The 19,203-nt window shown below is 43.6% G+C and overlaps 2 protein-coding genes across 2 annotated transcripts in view; one reads left to right on the forward strand and one right to left on the reverse strand.

Moving 5' to 3' along the window:
• LOC109420928 (adenylate cyclase type 10-like) overlaps positions 1–4,952 on the reverse strand; it is a 78,866-nt gene extending 73,914 nt beyond the window's left edge. Inside the window, exons 1-3 of the mRNA XM_062850628.1 lie at positions 4,722–4,952; positions 4,565–4,659; positions 4,245–4,494 (exon numbers count right to left, since the gene is read on the reverse strand). Of these exons, the coding sequence (XP_062706612.1) occupies positions 4,245–4,494; positions 4,565–4,659; positions 4,722–4,734 (358 nt within the window). The 5' untranslated portion in view covers positions 4,735–4,952. The remainder of the gene's footprint in view (positions 1–4,244; positions 4,495–4,564; positions 4,660–4,721) is intronic.
• Positions 4,953–16,327: 11,375 nt separating this feature from the next.
• Positions 16,328–17,919, forward strand: LOC109420922 (actin-like protein 6A). The gene is made up of 3 exons (XM_029874833.2): positions 16,328–16,672; positions 16,734–17,089; positions 17,164–17,919. Exons 1-3 carry the CDS (start codon positions 16,474–16,476, stop codon positions 17,875–17,877), a joined length of 1,269 nt encoding a protein of 422 aa, XP_029730693.2. The 5' UTR covers positions 16,328–16,473; the 3' UTR covers positions 17,878–17,919.
• The last annotated feature ends 1,284 nt before the right edge of the window (positions 17,920–19,203 follow it).

The raw sequence follows: 19,203 nt of genomic DNA on the forward strand, positions 1-19,203 counted from the left end.
CGACTGGAGCGAGAATTTGATGTGTGTCCCATACTAATGTACAGCCCCGGCACTTGCAATTTTTCGTCAGTTGCTCTTTCCCCCGAAAGCAACTAACACCTGACCCTCTTCGGAGCATATAGCTCTAAGGGGGCCTACACACCAGTCAAACGGTTGGTCAAACCTGGCCGCACGACCGATCAACTTCCTCAGACTTGTGCTTTGTTTGATCGTTTGTGACAAACATTGCATCAATCGGAGCGAACTGTTTTTTGGCCACACGATGTTTGTGCAACCGTTTGACTGGTGTGTAGGCCCCCTAACGGACCCGAAATTTGGATATCGGCGAACCGCAATTCATAATGGACGAACCCCAATCGGACTGGAAAAGGAACAGCAGCCACACATCAGCATCATCGTGCTCATCATTCTACCGTGGACAGGGTAGAATAGTTGAAGCAGCACAAGGCACCAGTTCGATTACTTGAATTAGAATAGAATACATGCAGGCGCTGTACAAAGTGTAAGTGCAGCGTCCAATTGGAATCGCTCACGTAGTGCCCTAGTGGACAAAAGAGCTGTAAATTAGGTTAAGTGATTAAGAATAAAAAAATCATCAATGTACGATACCGGCGACCGCCACGGTACAACCTAGAGCGACTGAAGCAACCGGATGTCGCCTCAGCATACGCGCAGAATCTCGAGGCCGCGTTACCAGACGAGGGCGAGCTGGATGAGGCCCCTCTAGAGGACTGCTGGAGTACAGTGAAAGCAGCCATCAACGACGCAGCCGAGAGCACCATCGGGTACGTGGAACGGAATCGACGGAACGAATGGTTCGACGAAGAGTGCAGAACGGTTTTGGAGAAGAACGCAGCTAGGGCGGTAATGCTGCAGCAAGGGACTCGACAGAACGTGGAACGTTACAAGCAGAAGCGGAAACAGCAGACCCGCCTCTTTCGGGAGAAAAAGCGCCGCCTGAAAGAAGCGGAGTCTGAAGAAATGGAACTGCTGTGCCGTTCCCAAGAAACACGGAAGTTCTATCAGAAGCTCAACGCATCCCGCAACGGCTTCGTGCCGCGAGCCGAAATATGCAGGGATAAAGACGGAGGCCTCTTGACGGACGGAGGTGAGGTGATCGAAAGGTGGAAGCAGCACTTCGATCAGCACCTGAACGGCGTGGAGAACGTAGGCACGGGAGCCCACGGCAACGGAGGAAACGACGACGCCAGTGCAGTGGAGGACGGAAATGAACCTACTCCCATGCTGAGGGAAGTTAAGGATGGAATTCACCAGTTCAAAACCAACAAAGCAGTTGGTAAGGATGGTATCGCAGCTGAACTCATAAAGATGGGCCCAGAAAAGTAGGCCACCTGTCTGCATCGGCTGGGAAACTGAACAGCTACCGGAGGAGTGGAAGGAAGGGGTAATCTGCCCCATTCACAAGAAAGGCGACCATTTGGAATGTGAGAACTTCAGGGCGATCACTATTTTGAATGCTGCCTACAAAGTGCTATACCAGATCATCTTCCGTCGTCTGTCACCTAAAACAAATGAGTTCGTGGGAAGTTATCAAGCCGGCTTCATCGACGGCCGGTCGACAACGGACCAGATCTTTACCGTACGGCAAATCCTCCAGAAATGCCGTGAATACCAGGTCCTAACGCACCACCTGTTCATCGACTTCAAAGCGGCATACGATAGTATCGACCGCGCAGAGCTATGGAGAATCATGGACGAAAACGGCTTTCCTGGGAAGCTGACTAGACTGATTAAAGCAACGATGGACGGTGTGCAAAACTGCGTAAGGGTTTCGGGTGAACTGTCTAGTTCATTCGAATCTCGCCGGGGACTGCGACAAGGTGATGGACTCTCATGCCTACTCTTTAACATCGCTCTGGAAGGTGTGATGCGACAAGCCGGGGAACGATTTTCACAAAATCCGTACAACTTGTGTGCTTTGCGGACGACATGGACATTATTGCCAGAACATTTGGAACGGTGGCAGAGCTGTACACCCGCCTGAAACGCGAAGCAGCAAAGGTCGGACTGGTGGTGAATGCCTCAAAAACAAAGTACATGCTGGTAGGCGGAACCGAAAACGACCGGATCCGTCTGGGTAGTAATGTTACGATAGACGGGTATACTTTCGAAGTGGTGGAGGAATTCGTCTACCTCGGATCCTTACTGACGGCTGACAACAACGTGAGCCGTGAAGTTCGGAGGCGCATCATCAGCGGAAGTCGGGCCTACTACGGGCTCCAGAAGAAACTGCGGTCGAAAAAGGTTCTCCCACGCACCAAATGCACCATGTACAAAACGCTAATAAGACCGGTAATCCTCTACGGGAACGAGACATGGACCATGCTCGAGGAGGACCTGCAAGCACTCGGAGTTTTCGAGCGACGCGTGCTAAGGACGATCTTCGGCGGTGTGCAGGAGAACGGTGTGTGGCGGAGAAGAATGAATCACGAGCTCGCTGCACTTTACGGCGAACCCAGCATCCAGAAAGTGGTCAAAGCCGGAAGGATACGGTGGGCAGGGCATGTTGCAAGAATGCCGGACAACAACCCTGCAAAGCTGGTTTTTGCAACTGATCCGGTTGGTACAAGAAGGCGTGGAGCGCAGAGAGCACGATGGGCGGACCAGGTGGAGCGTGACTTGGCGAGCATCGGGCGCGACCGAGGATGGAGAGCGGCAGCCACGAACCGTGTATTATGGAGAAATATTGTTGATTCAGTTTTATCTTGAATTTGATGTTATACTAAATAAATGAATGAATGAATCAGTAGGCCTCCCAGAAGATACTTCTGGAGGATTTGTAGCAGGAATTCCTTTAGGATTTCCAAAATAAACTCCAGGAAAAGTATACTTTTGGATGAACTCTTGGAGGAACTGCAGTAAGAAACCCTGTAGAAATTCCGAAGAAAAAATACAGAATCTGACATAATATTTTTGAAATATTCAAAATCATAGCTACAGAAGTGACTTTAGCTGCGCACAAAGACCAAAATAACTACTGCAGAAATCTTACAAAGAACTCATGGAGAAGTTATTAGATGAGCCCAAGAAGGATTTCCTGGAAAAATATCATAAGAAACTCTTTAAAGAGCTTCAGATGAAATCCTAAATAAACTTTTAAAGGAATCCCAGAAAGAAATTCTTGGGAAACCTCAAATGAAACCCATGCGCAGGAATATCAGAAAGAATTTCTGGAGAGATAACAGAAAATAATCTTCAAAGAATTCCCGTAGGAAGTTCTGAATAAACAGATATTGTAGGAATTTCGGAAGGAAAACCTTGGTGAATCTTAAAAGCAACTCTCTTATATGAATTTCAAGAAGATGTCTTTTTTTTATTCCTGTTCGGGTTTGTCACTGCGACCAGTTTTTAGATCTATTGTGACATTACCCGTATCCTTAGTGTAGTGCATGTCGCATTACTCAATTGCCATTGAGGGGCAATAAAGTATCGATTTTGATACAGTTTTTGTTTTGTTTTCTTAGAAAACAAAACAAGAGTACTGATATTGGCCATGCATCGGAAACCTAGCATCACCCTAGTTTTACTGCTAAATTCTCCCCAGGTTTAGGACCCGGGTTTTAACATTAGCAGCAATATCATTCCAATAATGGGACATGTGTTCAGTAATAAGGATTCTAGTATGTTCCTTGCGTACTAGCACTTTCCAGTCTTCGAAGAGTTAGTACATACAACGCCTATAATTATCAGAAAACATATTCCAAAATTGAAAAATAGGACGACACTAGATTTCGGTTTGGTAGATCTAACACCGCAACGCAACCCAAAAAGGCGATCTACCCACGCTACGGGCTCCGTTAAAGATCGAGCATGTTTTAAACCCCCTCAACCATTCATCCCTCAGCACGGGTCGCCTGACACCTTGGATTGGGGTTACCTGTTTGGTGGACTTTTACCCCCGGAACAGGTGGTCCGTAGTGCTATTCTGAGCCGGCAGCTACACGGAAGAAGATGTCTTAGTTACACCCCAATTTTTTTTCTTAGTAAATTCTAATACATGGTGGAATTCTTGAAAGAATCCCGGATGAAGTTCTTTCGTCGAATGTTTCTTAAGAAAAAAAAAAAACAAAGGCCGAAAGTATTTAAAAAAAATGAAGTATCTGAAGAATTGAAAAGAACTTCAATATTTTAAAAATACTTATGTTCTTAAGGATTCAGCAGATCGATCCGAAATCAAACGGCTGCTAAAAACCCGCACATCCCGTGTTCACTGGGTCACTAACCTGATACATCGGCAAACAGCATCGCGGTCATGAACTTCCTCGGCCGGTAGTCTCCGGCGCTGCACAGCACCTCGTCCGGAATCATCGAACTGATCACCTTGTTCTTGAGCTCCTCGGTCCGGTCCGTTCCGCCGAGGAAGTCCTTGTAGATGTTGGTTCGCAACGGCAGAATACCGCACGTCGACTGCACCCCGAGAAACTCGTACAGGAAACTGGACCGCTCCGGCAGGTATTTGAGTAGTTTCTTTTTCTGAAAAATTTCTTGGGATTTATGGGAGAGATTCTAGAAATTTTGCCGGACGGATGTGCAGAGTCCTTACGCCTTTCAGCCGGTTCTTGCAGCGCGAAATGAACAGCTCCTTGTCGATGGCCTTCCGCAGGCGGGCGGACCCTTCCCGAGGGTCATCGCAGGGAACTGATGGGTTGAATTTGTTGAGTTTGCGATTATATTTGATACGAGAAGTTATAGGTACTCACGTAATTCCATCATTTTGATTACTGTCAAAAGGGTGTCCTTTTTATCCTTCGGAAAATAAAATTCAAAAATTGAGCTTCGGCTACTTTGCTAAAACAAATCCAATAGGATCTCAGCAATCGGAATCGGCACCATTAAAGAAACATTTTTAAAGATCCGGTTTTTTAGCGAGAACACTATTTCAAATCCCTACAAATGTTACAGTGCATTTCTTCCGATACACTCTAATAAATGTCTTATGAGATTACGTTATTCTGATGCATGCATTTATAACGTACATACTGAATGGAAACTTCTGAGAGTGGCATCGATCATGGCGGATTTCTCTAAAAAAAGCCTTTTTGCAATTAAATTGCAATATAGCTCACTTTTCACACGTGAGAATAACACTAAAATGGTAGATTTTTCGATACTAAAACAAGTGTGCCGAAAAGTACTACTTTTCGGCATCCTTTAAAGTGCCGAAAAGTACCACTTTTCGGCACTTTTGTTCGTGTACACTTTTGTCAAGCTTCCGTGAAATTCTTGGGATTTCTAAGGCAACATTACGCCGGGACCAGATTCTACTGGTACTTCCACGTTCATTGAGCAGCGGAAGAAACTGTTATCGTTGACCTACAACCGGAAAATCCAAATTCTTTCGCGAAGGTTTGTCGCACTGATTTCCAACGGCTGCCCGAAAACTTCTGACACCCAACTGTAGCACAGCCTACCTGATCGAAAAACGTGCTCCAGCGCGGCATGGATGCTCACACGTGGTTTCTCTTGCAACATTGTTGTGTACATAGCTAGAAATGATCCAACTCAATGGATTTTTTTATAATTGCAAAAAATGTTGTATGCAACTCGTTGCAAAACTCGATTTTTTCATCACTCGTCATATTTATCCAACTCGGCAAGCCTCGTTGGATAAATGTATGACTCGTGCTGAAAAAATCATCATTTTGCAACTTGTTGCATAAATAACTATTTCGCTCCTAGGGTCTGGTATGTTTGGCATAAGAACTTTGGAATAATATTTATTTTGTTATTTGAATTTTCCTGAAATTCCTAATATTTCCGCACGTAATGATGACAATTGATCAAATATGAGGGGAATCGATCATTTTTCTTATGGAATAGGGTAATTTATGTATTTTGGACAGGCTGTGGACATCATTGGAAAAATCGTCCCCTTGCCTCCTTACAAAGCAGTGGATCGACATTCCAAACGAAAAACATAACAGATGGCACTTTTTTGTGTGGTAGTAGAATCGAACTTTCTCGGTGAAGAAGTTGGTTCGGAACATGAAGTAAACATATAATGATGTCATTTTAAACCATTCTTGATTTCTATTCACTAAATTTTCACAAAACTATCCCGTTTTCTAACATTTAACGTTTTTCGCAATTTTTCCATACGATTTGACAGTTCTTGACTACCATGCTTCCGTGAGCTTGAGGTGAAAATTTAAGAAAGTTGACAACCGAGAGTAGCACAGACGATGCATTGAATACAAGCGTGAATACAGTTTCGCCACCGGGCTGTCAGCGCTGGAAAATAGATGCTATAAAAGTTCTTATATGCAATTTTCACTGCTGGCGCCAACTGAGAGCAATCAATAAAAATGTACACAGCAATCATTCTATTTGTTTGTTGTTTCGAAGAATACAACACTGCCCTGACTTGATTCGGAACAAATTCGCGCTCTGTTTATTTTCGTTTTTTTACCGGTTATTCCGTATCCCCAGTATCCTTTCCGGTCTCGATAGATCCGTCTACGCTCGTATCATAAGCTGCAAGTGAAGTACGGTCTCAATTCGATCCCGCGATTCCGTGTATGTGTCAGTGTTCAATGCAACATTAAATCTAACCTAAAACTGTCGGCGTGGTGTTATTTATCACATCATGAAGGAAGACTGCCAGTGTATCATTTGCGGACAAGAAGAACCAGTGGTGAAGAAAAAGAAGAAAGCAAGCAAAAAAAGTGGAGTCGAGATTAAATGGATCTGCTGCGATGCCTGTGGCAAGTGGTCCCATGCTACTTGTACAAGGATCAGCGACGCACTCCTGTCGGATATCGGAAACCACGTCTATCTTTGCGAAAAATGCAGCATCGTCGGCTGCATCCTCCCTAAACCGCGTAGTACTTCTGACGATCTTCTTGTCTCGTCAGCAACACAGCAGCGTATCGACGAACTTGCAACCGCTATTGCAAAATTAGAGCAGGAACTAGTTGCTCTCAAGGGTAGCATAAAAAAGCAGTTCGACAAAATGCAGAGCAAATTGCATAATGTTGATCAGCTATACGAGAAAAGAACATCCAACAACGAACTTGTTCAGAACATCGAGAAGAAGCTGGAGCTCATCGAATCTGGAGCAAAACTTGCGAATAACTGTTCCAAATCCTTAAACTGCTGTCGTATCTCCATCAACAAGGTCCCCTTCCATCCAGGAGAAAATGTCCGAATCATCGTGCATGATTTCCTGACCTTCCTTGGCATTCAAGATCAGATGCCACACGTTACCTCCTGCTTCCGACTTCCAGTTAAGTCTTCCAAATGGACGGATCGGACCCTCACTCCAACCATCTTAGTAGCCTTCGACAGTATCGAAAGAAAGAACATGGTACTGAAGCGATACTTTGAGAAACACAAAGAAGCGAAACTGTGTAATCTCAAATCTGCAGCACCGCTCGAGTACCGTTTTACGGTGAACGAAATGATGTCACTGCACACTTTCCGAACACGCAATCTCGCTCTAAGGCTGAAGCTGAAAGGAGATATCAAGTCTGTGTTTGTACGCAATGACAATGTTTCTGTTAAGCTTCCAGGAAAAGACCGCTATGTTCCTGTTACGGACTCCAATGCTCTAATCAAACTTGTGGAGCACAGCGCAGATACATGCCGCGATGAGTCGTCGGTGTTCTTTGACGCCGTCTCAACTGGAAACTCTTCCTTCAATTAGCAATTAGCTACTTCCACCAGAACCACACGCCGACAATTACAATTAGAAACGACACAACCATGCCAAACAACTATACTAACCTTCGAATCGGTCATCTCAACGTATGTGGACTTGAAGCACACATAGATGGAATTAAGCTTCTTCTGGACAAAACGATGTACCATCTTTTCGCTGTTTCCGAAACCAAAATGAAGTCATCTTCTCCGATTGGTCCGGTTCGTGTTCCTGGCTACAACTTCGTGAGACATACTCTACCATCTGGCAGAGGCCGTGGCAGCAAATCGTGCGGAGGAATCGGACTTTACGTGCGCAAAGGTCTAAAAGCAACCACCCTACTGAAGTCAACATTCTGCGCGGATATCCCAATTTCGCAAAGGTTCGAGTTCTTAGTAGTCCAGATCAAGGTGAACGAATTGAACATTGGTGCAGTCATCGTATATAATCCAGTGGTGTCAAATCCCAGTTTTCCACGTGAGTACGAGAAGCTTTTGTTTGATGTCCAAGAGTTCGCCTTCGATAGGTTGTTTGTTTTGGGAGACTTCAACATCAATGTCAGCGCTCCCGTACCCGCTGCAAACTGTGTAGCACTATCTCGAATCAATGATGCGTTCAACCTCAGCGTCTTACCAACACCCCCAACCAGAATAACCGAAAGAAGCGCTATGACCATCGACCTTCTAATTACCGACAGTCCTACTTCGATTGTAGCGGCGAAAACCAGTACAAATAGCGTATCAGACTATGAAACAATCTACCTCATTACCAATGTCCGCATAGAGAGAACTACGCCACACCGCATACAGATTAAGGACTTCAGAAATGTAGACATAGTCCGTCTTCAAGCAGACTTCCAGGAACATGATTTTCAACAGGCCAGGGACACTGCCGATATAGACATGAAGGCGCAGATAATCACGACGGAGCTGCAAAATCTCATGCAGCGGCATGTTCCGGAACGCACCATCGAAGTGAGAGATAAAAGAACTCCATGGATTACTTCTGAGATCGAAAGGGCAATATCTGTTAGAGATCTCGCACATGCTCTGTATCTACGAAATCCGAACCGCAACAGGAATGATGCGCAATGGAGAGATTATCAAGCGAAAAGAGATCGTGCAGCTTCGTTAATTTCAGCAGCGAAAAGGCGATATGGTGAAAAGTATTTCGGCATAGAACTACCGGCTAAAAAACTATGGTGTAACCTTCGGCGTGAAGGTGTTCATAATAACACAAAGAAGAACGTGACTTGCGATGAAGCCGACCCCGAAGCCCTGAACCGGTTCTTTTGTGACGGGCACCGACCGTTATTGACGAACAATGGTACTGCAGATGAGCCCTCGCACCGTACAGCTACAGACCGTGGACAATTGTTCAATTTCGACACCACCAACCCTGATGAAGTCGCGAAAAAGATCATGGAAATCCACACTAATGCAGAGGGAAGTGACGGAATTCCGATTTCGTTTGTAAAGATGCTGATGCCATTCATTCTACCGCTACTAGTTCATCTATTTAATGCTATCATTGAGGCAAAGATCTTTCCAGCTCTTTGGAAAAAAGAATTAGTTACACCGATACCGAAGGTCCCCAATCCAGTAAATCCCAAAGACTTTCGACCGATTAGTGTTCTCCCAGCCATCAGCAAGATTTTTGAGAAAATCCTGCTTGATCAAATAGTCAATCACGTCGATAATGATAACAAGTGCCTGTTGGCAGCAAATCAGTCAGGCTACAGGAAGGGTTTTAGTACCACGACTGCATTGGCGAAGGTGACCCACGATATATACCACAATCTAGACGACAATCGGTGCACGGTGATGGTGTTAGTCGATTTTTCACTAGCCTTTAACTGTGTAAATCATCGACTGCTAGGAAAAAAGCTTCACAGGGACTTCAAATTTTCGGAAAATGCCTGCAATCTGATTGCCTCTTTTCTGAATGGTCGAACTCAAGCGGTGAAGCTAGGTAACATCGTCTCTTCAGAACTACCAATGCTGGATGGAACTCCACAAGGGTCATGCCTAAGCGCATTACTATTTAGTTTGTACATAAATAGCCTTCCGTTAGGGCTAAAGTGCAATTACCAGCTCTATGCCGACGACTTGCAGATCTACCTATCAGGACCTGTGGAAAAAATCAATGGACTGGTAACGAGCGTGAATGAAGACTTGCAGCGTATAGAGCGATGGGCGAAATCAAACTACCTCCATCCGAATCCAAATAAAACACAAGCGATCATCTTTTGTAAGGGTAACCCTACGTTACTTACCCCGGATATCATGTTCTGCGGAGAGAAAATTGAGCTGTCTGACTGCGTAGTAAACCTTGGACTGAAGATGGACAGAAATCTCAAATGGACCAACCAAGTAAACGATGTGACTTGCAGAGTGTTCAACACGCTGCGAACCTTCCGGAGATTTTCACCAGTGTTATCCGTAGCCACGAGAAAGAAACTGGTGCAATCAGTTATAGTGCCTTTTTTTACGTACGCTGACGTCGTATATCATGCGGGATTATCGGCAGCTCTAAAGGAACAATTGCAGCGCTGCTTCAAAGCAGCAGTGCGATTTACATACAACATCAGGCGTAGGGAGTCGACGGGTGCCGTAATCAATACAATCCTTGGACACAATCTCGCAACCAACTATCACCATAGGACTTGCTGCTTCTTGCGACAAGGATTTGACCAAAAACTTCCTGGTTATCTGCAGCAACATCTCCAGCGAGGCCAACAAGAAAGAGCTCGATCGTTTGTGGTTCCTCGACACTCCAACTCAATGAGGAAAAGCGTCCTCGTCGCTGGAGCTATAAAATGGAATCAACTTCCGTTGGCGACAAGACAGTCGAACACAATAGCACAGTTCAAATTAGCACTAAGAGTTTCAAATTAGGCAGTAGTTTAATACCAGATTGGTTTATTTGTTAACTATTAGTCAATCCAATACAATGTAATGTAATTTTCTTAGAAAGATTCCTTGGCCTGACAAAAGGTTTATCCACCGGGTTTACGTGTAACTAATAAATACAAATACAAATACAAATACAACCTAAGAGATAGCTAAGATTGATTATTCTGCAAAGTTACTAATACGCTTATAATATGATTGTACTTTGCGTTCCTAGTGACAAAAACCTTAACGAAAGCAATTTAAGCTGAGAAAATCACAATTTCCAATCACCTGTTGGAATTGAATTTTGGACACCAAATATATGTTTTGAACACCCTCAGGTATATATAATTTGGACAGGGCAACTATCTCGATGTTTAGCCATGAATACTGCTAAATCATGGAAGTAGCATAAATTTACTAATATTTTCTTGGAAATAATCAAATTTCTCCGCTTAACAGGCAACTATTTTGATAACTATTACAGTTTTGGTTGAATCGAGGAAATATCGCCAGACCCACAGAATACGCTTCCAAGTATGCAATCGCACAGCATCCCCATGTAGTTCGTCAGATGACCAAAACATATTAACAGTAGAATACATGCAATGTATTTTAGACACCACCTATTTGAAGCCATCTAGATGAATGTTAAGAAATTGGCTGCCTAATGCTTTTTTATTGAACATTTTTCATTGCAATAAGGCATTTAAATTTCTTACAATTATTATTTCAACGATTTTGGGGGTGAATATTATATTGTCGGGCCGCCACCAAACCGGACTTCGCACAATCAAGTCGCGACGCGACCCAACTCGCGACGTTTTTTAATCATGTCAAATGTAGTGCGCATCCTTCCCGTTGTTGTCAGCAACACAGCGCACTAGATGCGAAACAGTTGCGACACTTGTGAACCAAGAAAATTGCAATTTTTGATTGAATGTCGGTCTTGATTCCAACTGGATAGACAATATGTGACTGTGAAAACTCGTGCGATAGTGGTGAACTAAATGCGCTGTAAAACCACCGACGAACCGACGAGACAGTGGTGATTCAAAACTGTCCCCCCCCCCCCCCCCCCCCAATTTAACGGTCGACAAGCGAAGCGAGCGAACGCTTCTGTCAAATCAGCGCAGACGCGAACCTCTTCATATATGAATACACGGGGGTTTGGAGTCAAGCTATCAAAACAACGCGAACCATTATAAGGAAGGCGGTAGTGTTCGGCTATTTTTCATCATGGCGTCGGAGACAACAAATTTGAATTTATTTGTTCTAGCTGTCACGTCGGTTCGTCGGTGGTAAAACAACTATTGCTTTTTTCACTGAAAATTTTCGTTGCTTCGCTGAAGAACTTGACGTTTGCTTCCAGCGAAAGCCTACGCGATACAGCAAATCGCTAAATTTCACACTAACACAGCAAAAAATTCGTCAACAATAACTTAATCCAGCTTTTTACGCTATGACGAGGGGTGATTCAATTTTGACAATTCTTGCCGACAGCCCTTGCAGCATCAGAGCTCATCAGAGTAGCCGAAAATTTCAGTTCAACTCTGGCGAAATGTCAAAAGTTTTCACTTTAGTTATTTTCAAGTTTTTCTGTATGAATTATATGCTTTTTCTATAATTTTAGGTGATTGCTGCCGACCATTTGTAACAATAAACGGAATTGGACATGAAGAGGAAGGAATTGACGATTTGATGACCCAACCCGCTCTACATAAAAAATCCTTTGAATTGTTACGCACACCCCGCTAACGGTTGAACCTAGCAAATCCTTGACCGTTTTTTTACTTCTTGGTGTTGCTCTCTCTCCTCCCGAAGCCACGTCCCATGCAAGACCTAATTTGTAGGAATCCTACAGAATTATAACGATTTTTCAGATCAAAATGCTGGAAAATACAATTAGAGTGACTAAAAATTCCTATGTTTGAAATATTCAGGTGAGAAAGTGGCAATTCTCTATCATAACCTAGCATAACCATAACGTCAAGATGACGCATTTGAAATGAAATTTCTAGGCATTTTATAAGACGTTTCTCTAATACTCCAAAGTCCAAGCTAATAATCCCTTCCCGCAACTAAGCTGTTTCTCAATAAAATTGGCCATTTTAACTTGTCTATACTAGATTCTTTCCTCTGGAAAGCTCAGAAAATGAAACAGTGAAAAGTGAGAGTAGTGAGAAGCTCTTTTTGAATTTACGGCGATGACATAGTGCCGCTTCAAAGTGAGAGTGAAAGTGCGCGTCCATAGGATTTTCGTGAATTTGCTATTGTTGATATTCTTCTTTGCGGCTTCGCACACGCGCACTCCCACTCTCACGCGTAACTATAACAGCACCCTTAGTTGTCATTGAGTTCCGTGATTCCATATATGATCATGGAAATCTATGAATAATGCAGAACGGGCAAATTACGGCGCAAGTAATCAATGGAAGAATTTGATTCTTTTTGAATTATGTACAGGTCGGATGCAAAACAACCCCCAAACCCCACCCCAAAAAAAGTTAATTGGTTTTTGATTTCATGTTTATGAGTTCATGGTGTAGGGTAACCAATATAATTTGGACCCCCATATACAGTCGGAACCCGCTCGTTGAGCCACAACCTCCACCCAACCAACGAATTCGATTCGCTAGTTGGGTGAAGTGACAGCAGCACAAGGGGCGTGCTCATTGTTTTTTTGTTAATCATGTTTAGGTTGAAATCAAAAAGGAAAATTTTTCAATTTGTTTCACATTCAGAGCAAAACTGATACGTTTTGCAAGATACATATATGGCCAATGCGAGAAATAATTATTTACACCCATTTTTAGTCGTTGAAGTGAAAATATAGATGTTTATGAACCACCCGGACCAAAAGCAAGCACAAAACGCTTTCAACGATCGACAAAAAAAAGATTGCCGATGTTTTGCATTTGTTTCGAAGTAATTGTACATATTCTTTCTTTTTTTAAGAAATATGAAATATAAATTCTTTTCGATTATCAGTAAAGTTTAAGAAACTAAAAACTCATTAGCTCGCCCCTCGGAATTACAGATTGGTTGTCATTTTCAGTTTGACATTGAATTATGACATCCAGGTACTTTTTAGTTGGCTGACAGCTCGACTAACGGGGCCCCAACTAAAAAGTCACCCAACTATTAAGCCCCCAACCAGCGGGTCATGACTGTATTTTGGACCCCCTGCGTCCTATTATTACAATTTACACAGGTTTAATGATGAGATGACGGAAATTTTTAGAATCATTCGCTAAATAAGATCGCTCTGCACGGGCAGCAATCATTTCCTCGCTGGAAATATCCTTATTTGCTTTGAATTTAGTTTTTGCCAATCTCGTCATCCGTGCGAGTGTCGCATCATGTTTACAAGAAGAGATTGCGGTGCTGAGGAAACTTGCAAATGTAAACAAAAACGTTTATCTTTCTAGCGCATCAAATTCGCAAAGTTCGTCTAATCAGCCTTTGTCAATCAAGCATTAAGGATGTGATCCAGCATATTCAAGCGGCAAATTCTTCCAAAATAATTTCAAGCGAGTTTAAACACCGGGTGTCCAAAATGTATACTGAAGAGGGTCCAAAATATATTGGGGTGTCCAAAACAGTGAAAACAGATGCTTCAAAAATCGGTTATTTTTATCAAATTTTCATCCAGAAATGGCCTTGTGGGTATTTTTAACGGACAGTGAATGATTTTACGAACATACTAACATCATCATTATGTGTAAATACCCTCTGAATATGTTAGATTTTGAATTACATTCAAACCAATGTTCTCTAGGGGTCCAAAATTCAACCGTTACCCTATGTACTCATTTTGGTGACACCAAAACTTAACACCTTATGGGTTGTTCTAATATCGGTGGAAGCCAGATATTCAGATTCCAATCTGGTATATACAAATTTCTCAGAGGGAGCAAAAACTAATGAAAAGCAGCACTAACCAGTGCAGGCCAGTATCCAACAAGAATATGAATTTTATAACATTCTCTTGCGTCAGAGATGTTAACCTTGATGTTAACCCGTTTTCATTATTACCATGGAATCCGCCAATCATTTTCGGGGGTCCAAGAACTGTGTCCTATAATCCGAGTTTGATTGTAGGTGAGTTCCTTCGAAACTGGTACTGGTAATATACCAAATGCCACAGGGTTTGGTGCTGATTTAAAATATTGTGCTCCTTTCTAACAGTTTCGAGATGAACAACGATCACGAACCTAAAATGAAGGAAATTTTAAATCATAACGAATTTTCCTACCCAAACAGCTTTGAAAACATTCAAAGTGAAAATTTCTGACAATTTTGGAGCAGTGAACTGAAATTTTTCGGCTGCTGCGATGCTGCAAGGGCTGTCGGCAAGATCTGTCAAAATGGATCACCCCTCATTACAGCGTAAAAAGCTGGATACACATGCATTTTCTGCGAAAAGCTCTATTTACATGACAACAATCCACTCCCATAACTATAACGGGCGGCCGCCGTCAAATGTCAGGATTGCCAACTGTCCGGCGACTGCTGTCATGTTTCTTTGTCGCCGAATCTGGCGCAGGGTCTTCGGCGCGGAAACCCAAAGGTGGGAATAAAATATTGGGGTTTGCGCGCAATATTTCTAGATTGAGTTTAAATATGGGCGAAAGTAACACGAGAGAGTTCTCTTCGTCGACTCTCTCTTCTTCAAATTAAAGTGACAAGATGCAAGTATGGTTGCACTTTATGGTCATAAATCGCTAAGTTGCGATGCAATCTAGCGTCTAAGTGTAAAAAAGTTCGTTTGAATTTGCATCTTGTCACTTTAATTTGCAGAAGAGAGAGTCGATGAAGATAACTCTCTCATGTTACTTTCGCCCTTATTTAAACTCAATCTAGATTTCTGCATTAACATGTCTAAAGGGTCTAACTCGTTTTGTAAACAAACACGCATCTGGGGGCCGTTATCAGAAAGATCTATCTTCGCACTTTCTGATAACGGCCCCCAGATGCGTGCACTGAACGAAAACCCCATCCCGAAATCGACTGATTTGTCCGACCATCCAGTCCAAATTACCAAAATCGTGTTTTCGAATGACGAATCAGTCATACGGCAATCATCCCAAAAAGCGGATGACGATCATCCTATTCGCGTATGAGTCGACGCACGCTATGTGAATGAATATTAGTTGCAGAGCGAAGGCCACACAGATGCATCGAATTTATTCATCGATAGCGTAACAAGTTCCTTGATCGTGACACCCGGGACATTGACGATTTTGCTTCGCATGTCCTATTCTGGACATGTCATAATTTTTGAAGAGGGTGCCCGCAAGGGTACCCTGGCCACTAAGCACATATTTTTTGAAAAAGATAGCGGTGACATTATTGTTATCAATCGCTAAAAAACAAAGTTGCTCGACCATATGGTCGACATTCTATTTCCATATCGTTGTCATCCGATTTTAAGATGACATCATTCGGTCGGTGGACCATACGGTTTCCGACCGAGTGTCGTTAAGGGGCGTGATCGTATCGCCTCTCAGTCGGTCTTGGGCGGAGAGTTTCGTTCAGTGTGGGTGGATCGAGATGAGCCCTACAGCGACTGAAACAATGTTTGTTTACAAAACGAGTTAGACCCTTTAGACATGTTAATGCAGATTTTCTCATAACAAATTAAACATGATTGTATTTTATACCTCTTATGCCAAACCCTTATTTTGTTCAACCCTGCAGTCAGCTGTCAAAATCGCGCGCCGGCCGGCGGTTTGTTTTCATCGAAAAGGCCTTTCCTTCTGTCAGATCAGAAGCCTCCTGTTTTTCTTGTTGTTCGGTCGCCCGAAAAAGTGACGCCGGTCCGCGAGAGTGTTTTGTTTAGGTGAAAAAGCACACATTTTCCGGTGAAAAAGTGAAAATTCTCCGTTAAAACCCCGAAATCCGCACTGCCCCAGCATGAGCGCCGGTGGAATGTTGTACGGGGGTGACGAAATCGGCGCCCTGGTGTTCGATCCCGGTCATCATTCGTTGCGCGTCGGCTACGCCCAAGAAGACACCCCGAAGGCGGAGATCCCTTCGGTGGTCGGAGTTGGACCGGCCGATGCTGCGCTCAATTCGGACTTGGAGACCAAAGTGGACAACAATGTCTCAAGTGGTGAGTTGGAAATTTGATTTCGATCATAGAATTTTCTCCTAATCTCTAACAAACATTGCAGCCAACAAATACTACGTCGATACGACCTTCGTCAGTGTGGCCCGGCCCAATATGGAAATCCAGACCTACATGAAGGACGGCATGGTGGACAATTGGGATCTGTTTGAAAAGGTGCTGGATTATACCTATGCGAAGGTGATCCAGTCGGAATCGATGTATCATCCGGTGCTGTTTTCGGAAGCGGCGTGGAACGTGCGGAACAACCGGGAACGGTTGACGGAGCTGATGTTTGAGAAGTACAGCGTTCCGGCGTTCTTCCTGGTTAAGAATGCTGTGTTGGCGGCATTTGCGAACGGACGGGCCACCGCTCTGGTGGTGGACAGTGGTGCCACGCATACCTCGGCCGTTCCGGTTCATGTAAGTTTGTTTAATGTAGTACAATAAGGATTATTTATACCTACCTACATATTTTTTGTCATTCTCCCTTGCAGGAAGGCTACGTTCTCAGCCAAGCCGTGGTGAAGTCCCCTCTGGGGGGCGATTACCTTTCGCTGCAGTGCCGTCAGTATCTCGAGGGCCAAAATATCGATTTGACGCCAGCGTACGGTATCGCCGCCAAGGACGTCATCAAGGAGCGGGACAATGCCCGCTTCACGCCCCGTCAACTGCCGGACAAATTGACCTCTTCCTGGCAGCAGTACATGCTAAAAGGCCTGCTTCAGGACTTCCAGATGTCGGTGGTGCAGGTTCTGGAAACGCCATATGACGAACGTACCGCGGCACAGATTCCAGCTGTTCACTACGAGTTCCCCAATGGGTACCATCAGGACTTCGGCCCAGAGCGATTCAAACTGGCTGAGAGTCTGTTCGACCACACCATGTTGGGAGCTGGTCAGTTGGCTTCCACCAGCGTGGGAATGTGCGATGCTGACGTGCGTTTGTCTTTGTATGGATCTGTAGTCGTAACCGGAGGTAACACCCTTCTGCCAGGGTTCCCGGAACGGTTGAACCGGGACTTGCAGCACCGGGCACCGTCCAACACTCGGCTGAAAATGATCTCCGCCAACGGATCCGTGGAACGGCGGTTCGGTGCCTGGATCGGTGGATCGATTCTGGCCAGCATCGGAACATTCCAGCAGATGTGGATTTCCTCACAGGAGTACGAAGAGTCCGGCAAAAGCCAGGTGGAACGGAAGTGTCCTTGAACGGGGACGATGACTATGACGGATGGCGACGACAACAAATTATTGCAAAAAAAAATCTAGACTTTAAGGATACGTGTGTGCTTAGCTGGTAAGGTTTTAACCGATCGTGGAGCAGTATGATTGTAAGTGTAGTTCTGCTTGGGAATACATTGACCTTTCGGAACGGTAAGTAGAAATTTAAATTATTCTACCTTGTGATGACTGCCTGTTTCGGGATTGCTTTAAGGGACTGACTCAGAAGGCCGAATCTCGAATGATCGAATCACAATCCCGAATCTCAATACGCCTAAAACCAATAAGGCCAAAGGCAGATGATGCCGAAAACTACATGAGGCCAAAATATGCAATGTTGTTGTAATTTATAAAGCGTAGCTCATCCTATAGGGTAAATCGGGGTAGTTTGGCCATCCTAAGCAAAGATCGTTTTAACATGCAGAAAACAACGATAAATCTCTCGCTCATCGTATGATCATAATGATTCTGATAATACTACGCAAGATATATGAAAATATCAAAGTCAAATCGTGTTTATATGCCAAAAAAAGATTTTTGAAAAAAGTATGATTTTTGCGTCGATTTTAAACCGTCGGGGTAATTTGAGCACCTTATTTTCAATGAAGATTTTATTCGCCTAATGTAACACAAAGTTAACACCGATAGACATTGAATTGTAGTGTGTCAACTTGATATACCTATACACAAAATAACCTAATTTTAAAGCTATCTAATGTATTTGAACAACAGGAGTCTTATGTGGTGTTTTTATTCAGCCCTCTTCGGGGTAATTTGGCCAACGTTTTTCAATTTTATTTTTCTAATTTACTGTGGGCCTAAACTAATTCGTTCTAACGTTTCAATTGCTTCCATATCAAACCAGTAGTAGAGCTGGAAGGTTGGTTTGTTAAACATATTAGATTTTAGGTGATTTTTATGAGGTGCTCAAATTGCCCTATTGGCCAATTACATATTGAGGATTGAGGGTATGGACGCTTACAATCAAATTTACGTGATTAGAACTAACGTAAGACCAGTAAAGAAATTCATAATAGGAGCGATGAGAGACGAGACATAATACTTACAGTTCTTACTATCGTCAAGATATTAAAATTTCTCTTTTGTCCACCGGTTTCGGACTCAAAGTCGCCCGACTGATTGCGTTAAATTTTTATTAATATTTATCGGCCTGATGTCCTACAGTGCGGATGTTCCTGGCTTATGCAGGTGTGTTGAAGACTTTCACGGAGAGAGAACCCTCCGGAGCCTGAAGCAGAAAGAACGAAGTTCGATGAAGCGCATCGTAAAGCCAAGGCCCATACCGTAAAACGG

This window comes from Aedes albopictus, chromosome 2, assembly GCF_035046485.1.
Source record: "Aedes albopictus strain Foshan chromosome 2, AalbF5, whole genome shotgun sequence".
In the NCBI taxonomy this organism is placed as follows: Eukaryota; Metazoa; Arthropoda; class Insecta; order Diptera; family Culicidae; genus Aedes; species Aedes albopictus.